The 13467-nt window shown below is 35.8% G+C and overlaps 1 protein-coding gene across 1 annotated transcript in view; it reads left to right on the top strand.

The window, feature by feature from the left end:
* Positions 1-4865: 4865 nt before the first annotated feature.
* Positions 4866-13467, top strand: part of septin7b (septin 7b) — a 36181-nt gene continuing 27579 nt past the window's right edge. Inside the window, exon 1 of the mRNA XM_022679887.2 lies at positions 4866-5007. Coding sequence (XP_022535608.2) covers positions 4866-5007 — 142 coding nt within the window. The remainder of the gene's footprint in view (positions 5008-13467) is intronic.

The following is a 13467-nucleotide window of genomic DNA, read 5'->3' as shown; positions in this document are numbered from 1 at the left end:
AAAACTACTGATTAATATATATATATTAATATATTAAAGCATATTAACGGAAAATAGAGAACATGAGGGAGTAACGTTAAATTACTATAACTATAATAATATATAATGTAACTAGCAAATAACCTTAGATATAGGCCATATTCATTAACAGCAATGATAATATTGCTGTAATAGATAGTTGTGTAGTGTTAAATAAGTGTAAACTGTCAGCATTATCATCATTTTATTACACAACACTTACACACCACATCCCATCTCATGTGGTTGTGAGGTGTGTAAGTCATGTGTGTGAATGAGAAGCAGAGGAATTTTGTATTTTCTTTCATTTCCCCTTTTCTGTGTTCAGGTTTATATTATTCTCAGATTTAAAGGTAAAAGTAAGCTTTAATTGTTGAACGTAAACCTAGGGCTAATGCAACACCATACAGGAGATATCAAATGAAACTTATTTCTAGTTATGTGGTTTAGGAGTGTGCCATATCATGTCATATGCAATAATATCTGCAACATTTTTGAATTTGTGAATGATAGTATACCCTGAAATATCATGCCATATGACCCAACCCTAATTATCAGGGTTGGCCTGTCACAATAAGATTTTTTTGTGGACGATATATTGTCCCAAAAAATGTTGCGATACTTGATATTTTTGTCATTTTAAGACTATTAATTGCCACTAACATAATGATAGCATAATAGAATAACAAAATAGCATAAAACAGTAATTGTACACTTTTTAAAGACAGCTAAAATTTAAATAACAATTTATTCTAATTAGTTAATAGAGAATGATATACTTACTTCTTCACCTACTTTAGTCCACACTGTGTGTTTGTTATGACGTCACATGTATTGAAGCATAACTGGCTAAAATACTGTTCACTGTTTTTTTTATATATATATATGAACAAACATACAAATAAACACAATATTCAATATCACGATTATCAAAAATGATTGAGGTCACGTTCATTTATTGTATGATAAATCAATATTTCAATCCTTGTGACAGGCCTACATCAGGGTACTACTTTTTTTTCTGTTTTTAGCAAATGATAAAATCACACTGTTCTTATTTCCCATGATATGTCTACTAGAGACAGATTATATCTGTCCAGTATCAATTATTTTAATTTAGTCCAGGATATATGGAGATATTTAAGTGCATTATTATTATTGTGACATTCAGGATCATTGATTTCTGTTAGAAATCTTATATAAGTCTTGTATTTTTTAATATCTCAGTTAGGGGGGTGTCAAATCATATCGTAAGCAATAATAACATCTAATTTGAATTTTGTTGTAGTAGTATATTCTTAAAATAATTTTGTTAATTCAGTGTTTTGTCATATCACCAAGAGTAGTGTTATCACGAAAATACCATGAAATATTGTGATATTATTTTAGAGAAATTGTGCCTACCCCTATTGACCATGATACGATATGGCACTCCTCTATTGTGCTAGTATGTTAATATCAGAGTATTAGTACCCATACATATTTAGCCATGAATAACACATTTTCCATCCACAGCCAATATTGCCAACATAAGAATATTTAATATTCACATAATACAAAACATTATTCATATTTAACAACAAATGTTGTTAAATATGTATGTACCAAAGATTTGCAAACGTTCTCATTCATTGTTTTCTTTATTTTCTTTATTTTCTGCCAAGTAGATATATTAATATTAAATACATAAAAACAAATAAGGGACATATACGAAATTGCATAATAAACAGTAAAAAGGTGTTTGTCCTCCAAAATCCACTGATCTTAACCTGATCAACTGAGCTGGAGCTTCACAGTGTGAAGAAAAAGCAGCAACTACTAGCGACTCTTGAGAAAACTGTTTCAGGTGACTCTACCTCATGAAGACTCTGAGAAACTAAACTATTCCAGGTGACTCTACCTCATGAAGACTCTGATAAACTAAACTATTCCAGGTGACTCTACCTCATGAAGACTCTGATAAAACTAAACTATTCCAGGTGACTCTACCTCATGAAGACTCTGAGAAAACTAAACTATTCCAGGTGACTCTACCTCATGAAGACTCTGATAAAACTAAACTATTCCAGGTGACTCTACCTCATGAAGACTCTGATAAAACTAAACTATTCCAGGTGACTCTACCTCATGAAGACTCTGAGAAAACTAAACTATTCCAGGTGATTCTACCTCATGAAGACTCTGATAAAACTAAACTATTCCAGGTGACTCTACCTCATGAAGACTCTGAGAAAACTAAACTATTCCAGGTGACTCTACCTCATGAAGACTCTGATAAACTAAACTATTCCAGGTGACTCTACCTCATGAAGACTCTGATAAAACTAAACTATTCCAGGTGACTCTACCTCATGAAGACTCTGAGAAAACTAAACTATTCCAGGTGATTCTACCTCATGAAGACTCTGATAAAACTAAACTATTCCAGGTGATTCTACCTCATGAAGACTCTGATAAAACTAAACTATTCCAGGTGACTCTACCTCATGAAGACTCTGATAAAACTAAACTATTCCAGGTGACTCTACCTCATGAAGACTCTGAGAAACTAAACTATTCCAGGTGACTCTACCTCATGAAGACTAAAATACCAAGAGTGTGCAGATCTGTCCTCAGATATAAATGTGCTTCTTAGAGGAATCTAAAGTATAAAACATATTCTGGTTTGTTTAACACTTTTTTTTTTTTTTTTTACTTTTTAAAGAAAACACATTGAATGAGAAGAGGTGTGTCCAAAACTTTGAAAGGCTCCAAGCTGTTATGTTGTGTCCCAGCCATAAGCAATATTATCTTATTGTTTCGTATTTGCACATTGTACATTCTACCTCATGTAAAGAAGCTTTAGGAAGCAGGAAACTGATTTTGTTCTTCATCACTGTAGACCATTTTGATTGGTTGGTTTCTCGAGAATGGGGTGATTTACACTAAATTTTTTTAATGTCCCATATTGTTGTAGTTTTGGTTGTATTACCCAAAACTAAGTAGTTATTTTCCGTACTATCAGTTTGTGAATGTTGAAAGTTGTTTTCTGGGAGCGTCTCCTGAGAATAATGTGAACTAGAATGCAGAACAAATGATGCTGCTGACATTAAGGAAGCAGGTGGAGCGCAACAGTCAGCAGTGCCTTGTGACCGCCTGCTGATTTTACTGTAGAGTATCATCTGAACCCATCCCTCTTTCAGTACCTTTAAATCCACTGCAGTGACTTTAACAGCTTTACACATAGAGGAGTGAAAAATTGATCTGCCATAGCATTAATACATTTCTAACAGTGAATAAAAGCTTTTAAAGTGAAATTTTTATTTATATATATATATTTTTAAGCAGTTCGCTTGTGGTAAGAACCTGATCTGGCTCGATCCGACCCAGATATCAAATATACTTCTTTTTAATTGAGCTAAACTGCTGATAAGGTGCAGTTTAATCTGATATATTAGATACCAGATAATATCTGCTATGAACAAATGCTGTCTCTGCTGCTCCATGCTGTTTACACACTAAGAGTACAGTATGTGCAGAGTTCACTGCTCGCAGCCTTGCTACTTCGTTTACTACATCTGCGCTGCATGTCCCATTGAAAATACTGTGTTTAAAAGCACAGCAGTAAATGTGCTTCACACAGAGTCTGTGCTTCACACTGCACAGATATACGAGCTGGAACACAGAATTTTCTTACTATATTTACTTTCTTGTTCCCGCACCAGACAGCTCTGGCCAATCAGAGGAGAGAATGTGCTCACATGGTTTATTGGTGCACATTTTGGTCTGTTTAGGTTTATGCTTGTGTGAAACCAAACCAAACAGAGAGAAACGACCTAAATAAAAAACTCATCAACTGCTCAAGACCATAGAAACCAACTACATGTGTAAAAACGCCCTTTTTTATAACGTTTTTTTTTTTCTCTCTCCAAATTTCTCATGTACTCTTTATTTTATCTTTTAGGGGATTTTATCTCCCCTCAAGCATACAAGTATATACCAGTATTTTAATTGACAATACTAATATAAATATAATTACATTTTACATTTCTCACATTCATTCTTTTATGTAAATTTAAATATCCACTATAAAACCTTCCATCTTAAGAAGAACAAGTTTGATTACTTGCAGTTAGGCACACTTCTGGATTATCTAGAATTAAACATTTTACACAAAACCCAGATTCTGAATGACTTCATGTTTTTTAAATATGTTTTATTTTATTGATTTGATTAGAGTGCTGTAGTTGTTGCAAAGCTATTAATGCATATTAGATCATATTTTGCCTAATATAGTGATTTACTAAGGAAAGGAAGCGACGTGTTTATCTTCTGCATCTTCTTTGAAGGAGGAAATGTCTTCCCGCACGGCTGTAAACGTGTCACTAGCCTACTTCTGATTAATGTCAGCTTGTTTACCATTTAGTTAGCTTCTAATCGTAATTTATTGCGGTCGTTTTCTCTCATGTCTGGTTTTATTTTGTGAGTCATGCCGCTGTGGCGCTAATATTTCTCTCTCGTTTCTGTGTTTCTTTTCTTCCTGTGGAAAAACATTGCATTCCGGACCGTGGGACATGCTAACCAACACTTTCTGCCTGCTGGGTTTCACCACACCACCATCGGCCTGTACCGGACGCGGCCGGGATTGAAATAAATAGCAGTAAGTATCAGGCCTTAAACTCTGAACGCAGCACATGGCCTTAAGAATGTGATACAATTGCTCAAGTATTGTAAACATGAACACATTTTATCTGCTCTGTGCTCAGATAGAGAATTTATAGCCTCCGGGGTTTTTGTTCAGAGCTGTTCTGCTTGTTTTAATGCAGCTGAAAGCTGTGAGATCAGCTGAATCAGAAAAAAAACCCTTGATGAAAAGTGTTTGTCTGTGTTTCTCTGTTTTTCTGCAGCAACAGAAGAATCTGGAGGGATATGTGGGCTTTGCGAGCCTCCCCAACCAAGTTTACAGAAAGTCCGTAAAGCGCGGCTTCGAGTTCACGCTAATGGTTGTGGGTAAGATAATAAAACATCTTTTTATTTTTTATACACATCCCAAATTTAGTTTTAAATGTCCGATTTATCTTTGGAATGAATTTGCCTTTCAATTTATTGACTTGTCGATTGTTTGAACTGGGCTTTGTATCATAAATATTGATCTATTTGGAACTTTTGTATTTTTTGCACTATAAGGAGCACTTAAAATACTTAAATTTTCCCAAAAATCATCAGTGAGACTTATGTAGGACTTCTACCAGTCAGGTATTAAGAAAATTAAAGCCACTCTGCTGAAGTAAAGTGTTCTAGTGGAGTTTCAGTTTAGTTCTCCAGCAGTATTAGCATTACCTGCTAAGCGCTAGCCATTTGGTTGTTCAGAGGTGAGTATTCTCGGCCTGTAGTCTGCTGCTAACCCCGACTAGCGCTGCTGAAGCAGTATTAGCATTGCCCACTAAGCGCTAGCCATTTGGTGTAGTCTGCATGTTTACCATGTTAAAACAAGCTACGTGCTACATAACACTCACGGTTCCTCAGTTCCTCTGTCGGGCGGCAGTTAGGCGGCATTAGCGGTTAGCCTCTAATCTAAATCTGCAAATCTAAGCTTACTGTAAATAAACGGAAGTGCTTTACTATAAACAGTTTTCAGAATAGAAATCTGTGTAGATAAAAATATGCCTTATTTATGAAAATAGACCAGAAAATAGACGTTCATTGATGTTCAGTGCGCCTTATAATCTGCTGGGCCATATAGTGCAAACAATACAGTACTCTATTCAAGTTCACAATTATAAAAAATAACAGTATGTTAATGTGTTGACTGCCAAACGTCCCTCTGTGCCATCTGTGAACAATTTAATTCTAGAATAGTATGTATGCAGTCATTTGTTCAAAGATTCAATGAGATTTTATTGTCATTTTCATCACATGTGGTACATGAGGTGGAACGAATTTGCGGTGTTGTCTGGAAAAGTGGGAAAATTGTGTGGACATGGTTTGGTTTCTGAAGGCATGACCCTCTAAAAAGTTCAGTGTAATGGTGTAAGATAAAATATAAATATTAATGTTGAAGTATTGTATAGTATTTTTTGTAACACTGTATTGATTTACAAAGACACAAATAATTGACTTTTAGTTATTAGTTTACATGTGAAGATTGGAGTTAGACAGTGCATCATTTAGTGTCCTTTTGTGTTGTTGTTAGGTCCCATTGTTCTGATTGGATAAAAAGCAAACGTTTTCTTTTTTTTTTTTTTATTATACTAAGATTTTGCGCACTTACAGTAAACTGGTGCACCTTATGTATGAATTTTACCAGTCAAGTTGTAAAGAGCAGTAAAGCCACTCCGCTGAAGTACAGCGTTATACAGGAGTTTTAGTGAAGTTTCCCCAGCACTAAGGCTGGGTGCAGCAGCATTAGCATTATCCGCTAACTACAGTGCTAGCTTTTTTACAGTTCATAGGTGAGTATATTGGACTGTATTCTGTGTGTTTGCCGTGTTAAAACAAGCTACATTTGATGAACTGCTAGCTGATAGCGGTCTAGTGCTGTCACGCAGCATTTACTAGCGCTAACTGGGGCTGGCTAGCGCTGCTAACTGAGGCCGCTACTCACCCAACTAAACAGTTTTCAGGAGAAAAATTTGTGTAGATTAATATCCAGTGCTCATTAGACTTGGAAAGAAAAAGTTTTTTTTTTATTATTATTATTTTTTTTAGTACAGTTTTGTTTACTTAGGTGACCCCCACCCAGCATTAATCATAAAAATAAAGTCATATTGCACAGTTGGAATCTCAGTATTTGCTATTATTTTTAATGAGCGTGGGCTGGTGTATTAACTTGGTTTAAACTGTTTTTCTTAATAATTAAAACTTCATTTCTCTCTAAAAGTGAGTAACTTTATTAGTATACTATCATTCTATCATTATATCAAGGAAATAAATGTTCTTAAATTGGCAATAGTAATGTTTTTCTCAGTATATTTTGGCACAATATATCATATAAAAGTAAATCTGATAATCTGACAGGTCTAGTACTGAAGCGATGTGTGTTGAGAGATGATTCCGGTCTATGCAGTGTGTGCGTGCACTTTGAATTTCCTGTCTAGTTTTGAACGTTGGCCAGCTGGGTGACTGCATTCTTGACATTCAGTCTAAATGCTGTCAGGATAACCACACAGGAAGCCCGGGTTGAAAGGCAGTGATTTCACATCCTGCTTAACTTTAGAAAAAACACATCTTTTCAAGAGTTCGACTGTTTTTCAAGGTGGAATTCGAAATGCTGGCAGTTGGCAGCTGGCAGTTGGATTTAGCTGTGTTTCTTGGCTTTGGGTTTTAGGTGTGATATTACGGATCTAAAGATCTGAAGAGTGACTTACAGCTAAAATATGTCTCAGTGCTTTAATTAGACACAGCGCTTTCTTTAAAAACACCAAATGGTTAAATTTAAACTCTCCTGCCTGCCGAAACTGGAGGCAGCTTGAGTACAAAATTAAGATTAAAGATAAAGTTGGTCTGAGGAAATATATGTTCTGGTTTGAACTGCTGAGCACCATTTAATCAGAAAAAACTGTACTGTTCATTCTTTCTTACAGGCTCAAGATAAAGATAAAGGACAACCGAGACCCAAATTTAAGCTAAGACTAGACTAAATGGGGTATTTACTTGTGCAAATCGGGTTAATTTAATGGTCAAACACCAATTGTATGTAATTTAAATCAATTAATCCTGAACAAGGCTTACTTGAAGTCTAAAAATGCATTTATTAATTGTTGTCCAAAACCAAGTTAACCATTCTTTGTACCTGTTTACACCTGGTCGCTTTATGCATCCTGAGTATCAGGATTAGAAGTGGGACCAAATATAAGTATTGGAATATATTGTATATTATTTTTTGTTTTGCGATACATTATCAATACGTGCCGTCAAATATCAATATTTTATTGAAACATAGACACTCTAAAGTCACTGCTGAAGCTCAGGGCCACCCACAGGCGGAGCTAAACCCGATCTGGATCAGAGCCGACACTGTCTCATTAACTAAGGACAAGCTAACAGCCTCTGTTTACTGTTTACAGCTTCTGTTTACAGCAGCTAGTTAACGTTAGCTATCCTGTGTAAATAACTATAGGTTTAAATCGGATCTCCGGTTGATTCTGCGTTTTACCAAGACCTTAAATATACACTGGGGAAGCACGGTTTGACAAAGTAGCACAATTCGGTAGGTGTTCTCTGCTGCAGTGCTGTTAGCCAATCAGAGGCGATATGTTTGCATGTACGAATATTCATGAGCAAGAACCCAAAACCTGTATTTTTTTCAGAGACCTCTAATTCAGTGATCTAAAGCAGGGCTATACAGAAACACCGGAGCATTTTTTTTTTTCACAAAAAACAGCTCACATGGTATTCATTCATATTTGAGACCACAACTAGACATTTAAAGCTAACACCAATAAATCCATAATTCCTGGTATTGGCATGTTTGGGGGTATCAGTGAGCTTTAGTGGGCAGCGTATCGTGATTATATTGGGATATGCCCTCTGATTCATCTTGGAATTTTACCAATGAAGTGTGAAGCTACTTTGAGCTTGTTGATGGTGTAAAAATAGTGATTTATTTGCATGGGGAGCTCTATGCCCCTATCAATAGCATTGTAAACCTGTTGGGAGCATCGGCTAAAAGCGCTGTATTTTAGAATGCTGGGGTGAAGAGAGGTGGGCCACTGTCCATTTTACATAGAATTTCTCATTTAAGGTCAGAATGTGGCATATCACCCACCCCTACTTATCACATCAGGGTACTACTTTTTTGCTGTTTTTAGCAAAAGAAAAATTCACAATGTTCTTATTGTCTATTATTTATCAACTAGACACACACATCTTTTATTTTACTTTAATTCTGGATATATGAAGATATATGGAGTGTATTATTAGCATCATGACATTCTGGATCATTGACTTCTGTTACAAATCTGATAAAATTCTTGTATTATTTTCTATTTTTTGTATCTTAGTTAGGATTGTGCTGTATCAAGTCGTATGCAATAATAAAATTTAATTTTCATTTTGTTGCAGTAGTGCATTTAGATTTTTTTTTTTATTCAGTGTTTTGTAATATCGCCAAGAGTAAAAAAACATGAAATATCCAGATATTATTTTAGGGACATAATGCACACCCCTACACCATATTTCTTTCTTTTTTATTTTCCAAATCTCGATGATATTATTGCAAACAATACAATATGAGACACCTCTAATGTACAATGTAACACATCATCCTTAATCCAGACTTCCATAATTCATTAGACCTGTGGTGCCAACTTTTTAGTTTAAACTTCTCACACTGTTTACTAATTTTAGTGATAGAACTATTGCATCAAATTGATAGCATAATTCAGACTCTTTAATTAGCTGATAATGTCTCAATAATCCAGTATTCTTCACCTGAGGCACATCCCCATCTGCATTTTAGCAAAAATACCACCCATAAAGTTTCTGATGCTAGAAGCGTTTCCCCCACCGAAAACCCAGAGAACGGTCGAAACTTTGGGTTGAGTTCCTCATTAATGAGGCATGAGCGTTCCTCGTTTGAAGCCTTTGAAGCCGCTTGGAGGCGTTTCAGAGGCTGGGCATGAAATTGATGGTTTTAGTGTTTATATAGCAGCATGGCCAACTGCATAAAGCCCGGCTAAGACCATCAGAAATGTGTCGAGTGCAGCTTAAAGGATGGTGTTTAAATGGATGCTGTTAGCGGTGCTGGAGGCCTGTAGACAGAGCTATTTCATCAGGAGTTCATGTTCAGTGCATTCTTTCAGCGCAGTCGTGAGCCGTACTGTCCTCCAGGGATGTAATCCATAGATTGAGACAGCTGGGGTTTATGTGCTTATCGTTGAGGTTTATTGTGCAGAGTTCTTTTATCTTCAGTTTGATTTAGGATTACTATTATATTCTAGCTTATGCAACATATCATTTTTAATTGTTAAGGACTTACTGGCTTTTTTAATACTGTGACCCAAGACCTATAACAGTCAGATCAATGTTTTTTTTACTGTGAGCATTTTGACAGGTTGCATGATGTTGGAAAAATACAAAAAAACACATTCAATAAATTGAATAAAAAAAAAATGTCTGTTGCTGATCAGTTCATGATACAACATGTCATGATATGTTACAGCCTGTTTATCAATGATATGGTACTGGGTAGATTTAACCTGATAGATATTGTCAAGTCAAATGAGAACACCATACATTTTTCTCTATATCAAACTTAAAAATATTCATTTAATATTGCACCAAACTTTACATGTCCTGCAATGTGTTTATTGAGCATATAAGATAAGATAATTTGCAGTGCTACAGCAGCACAGACAACAGCAGATGCCTCAGAAAGATATACCTCTAGAATATAATCAAGAGGAAGATGGAGGATCACAAGCCATCAAACCAAACTGAACTGCTTGAATTTTTGCACCAGGAGTAAAGGCATAAAGTTATCCAAAAGCAGTGTGTAAGACTGGTGGAGGAGAACATGCCAAGATGCATGAAAACTGTAATTAAAAAACAGTGTTATTCCACCAAATATTGATTTCTGAACTCTTAAAACTTTATAAATATGAACTTGTTTTATTTGCATTATTTGAGGTCTGAAAGCGCATCTTTTTAAAAAAAATTATTTTAGTCATTTTCTGCAAATAATTGCTCTAAATGACAATATTTTTATTTGGAATTTGGGAGAAATGTTTTCTGTAGTTTATAGAATAAAAAACAATGTTCATTTTACTCATAAAACATATTAAAAATATACCTATAAATAGCAAAATCAGAGAAACTGATTCAGAAACTGAAGTCTCTTAATCTAATAATTATTGTGTATATGGATTTCAATATCAATGATAAAGTTATATGTTGTGTAGCCCTTGTTTATTTTGGTTAAACTAAATTTTGGTTACAATAAAGATAGTTTCTTTAATTTCATGTAAGTGATGAGACCTGTCATAATAATAAAAAAAAAAAAACATATATTGTCCCAGAAATAGCTGCAATAATCCTTTGTTTTTACTGCTGTGTTCAAGCAAAGGGCCCTCTATTGTCCATTGTGCCATTATCCCCTGCTTGCCACATTACTGTAATTATTGTAAAAACAGTGGATTCCTGCTGTTATATCTGTTTTTTTTTTAAACAGTTAACAGTCAGTTCTGACTTTAATTCCAGTCCATGTATCTTGTCTGTATTGCCCAGCTCTAAATTTGGTGACAGGAAGTCGATGCTGCTGGACTTCACCTCCTTCTTACAGTGTTAGTGTTCAGTCATGGAGCACAGCCAAGTCTGCCACCAGCGGTGCCAGGACCAATTAACCTTGGTTAATGTGCTAACGTCAGTGTGTGAGGGCATGCGGATAAAGGTCTGAGTAGCTAAATACTGACCTCCAATCACTGTCTGTACCGTGTTTAATCACCCACTGTTAGGATGTGCTTGTAGTCCAGGTCAAAAGCAATCACAAGCCAAGAATTTTTAGAGGTTTTTAAACACTGTAATGCAAATTTAAAGTTTTCTTAAATAAATAAAAGCTTGTTTTTCATTACAGAAACCAATTTAAACTAAAAACCAGCACAATGGATTAAAAACAATACATAAGAATTTACATTTTCAAAACCAAATGCTGAATTTGTGTCAGAATTACACACAAAGTTACTAAAAATGCAATCTGCTCAACTGCATTGTATTTTACTGTGTGGCCAGAGTTCTCGTGGGTTCTTGAAAAGGTTTAAAATGTCTTGAATTAAAATCCAGGTAATTAAGGTCTTAAATTGTCTTAAATTTACTGTAAATTTGCTGTAGGTATTAAATTTTTTCAAATGTCAAATTAATGCCAGCGGAAAACATACTAACTTTAGCAGCAAGCTAACTACTTTACTGGGGAGAGAACTAAGGTAAGCAGAGAGCTATCTAACATTAGCAGCGAGCTAGCTAAAATTAGTGGGGAGAGAGCTAAGTTAACTGGAGAGTTAACTAACAGTAGCGGTGAACTAGCTACTAACATTACCAGGTAGAAAAACAGAGAGCTAGGTAACAGTGGAGAGCTAGCTAAGATTAGTAGGGAGAGAACTAAGGTAAGCAGAGAGTTATCTAACATTAGCGGCGAGCTAGCTAAAATTAGCGGAGAAATAGATAACATTAGCAGGGAGAGAAACAAGTTAAGCGGAGAGCTAGCTAACAGTGGAGAGCTAGCTAACATTACTGGGGAGAGAACTAAGGTAAGCAGAGACCTATTTAACATTAGCAGCGAGCTAGCTAAAATTAGTGTGGAGAGAGCTAAGTTAAGTGAAAAGTTAACTAACATTAGCTGCAAGTTAGCTAACATTAACGATGAAATAGCTAACATTAGCAGGGAGAAAAACAGGTTAAGCAGAGAGCTAGCTAACAGTGGAGAGCTATCTAACATTAGCAGGGAGAGAACTAAGGTAAGCAGAGACCTATTTAACATTAGAAGTGAGCTAGCTAAAATTAGTGGGGAGAGAGCTAAGTTAAGTGGAGAGTTAACTAACATTAGCGGCGAACTGGCTAACATTACCAGGGAGAAAAACAGGTTAAGCAGAGAGCTAGCTAACAGTGGAGAGCTATCTAACATTAGTGGGGAGAGAGCTAACATTAGCAGGGAGAGAAACAAGTTAAGAGGAGAGCTAGCTAACAGTGTAGAGCTAGCTAACATTAGCGGGGAGAGAACTAAGGTAAGCAGAGAGCTATTTTACATTAGCAGTGAGCTAGCTAAAATTAGTGGGGAGAGAGCTAACATTAGCGATGAACTTGCTAACATTACCAGGGAGAAAAACAGGTTAAGCGGAGAGCTAGCTAACATTAGCGGCGAGTTAGCTAACATTACAAATTATGACTACATTTTTGGGTCTTAAATTATATCTATTGAGGTCTTAAAAAGATCTTTAAAAGCATTAAATTTGACTTTTGAATTGGTGCGCGAACCCTGGTGACGCTGAGAATGTTCAAAAGCAAATCACAGTGCACAGGACTGCATTTTGTCTAGGAGCCATGCAGTATTTGTGTAAAAATGAAATGTAATCACTGTCCTATCAAAACCCACTGCTGAACTTTGGGCGTGGTTGGGAAACCAGTCAGATTTAAACTCAGTTTAGGGGAAACATCACATTAAAAAAATCAACCAAGAACATCTACACCACCACCACACAAACCTGGGCTCAGATAGCTTCCAGACCGGTGCAACATTTTCTCTGGTTTAAAGTACAGCTATGAGTGCTCGCTTCTGACTGGTTTTACAGCCCCGCCCAAATTTCAGCAGTGGCTTCTGATTGGATAGTAAATGCAATCCTATGCTATGTGATTTGCTTTTGAACGTTTGCAGCAGTGACACATAGTGGATTACAATACAGTGGAGCCGAGTGCATTTTAAGTGCAGTTCTGACACACATTAAGCATTTTGATTTGAAAATGTAAGTTATTGTGTATAGT

This window comes from Astyanax mexicanus, chromosome 1 (assembly GCF_023375975.1).
Source record: "Astyanax mexicanus isolate ESR-SI-001 chromosome 1, AstMex3_surface, whole genome shotgun sequence".
Lineage (NCBI taxonomy): Eukaryota > Metazoa > Chordata > Actinopteri > Characiformes > Acestrorhamphidae > Astyanax > Astyanax mexicanus.
The sequence above is the reverse complement of the archived record's forward strand: the minus strand, read 5'-3'. Positions and strand labels throughout refer to the sequence as shown.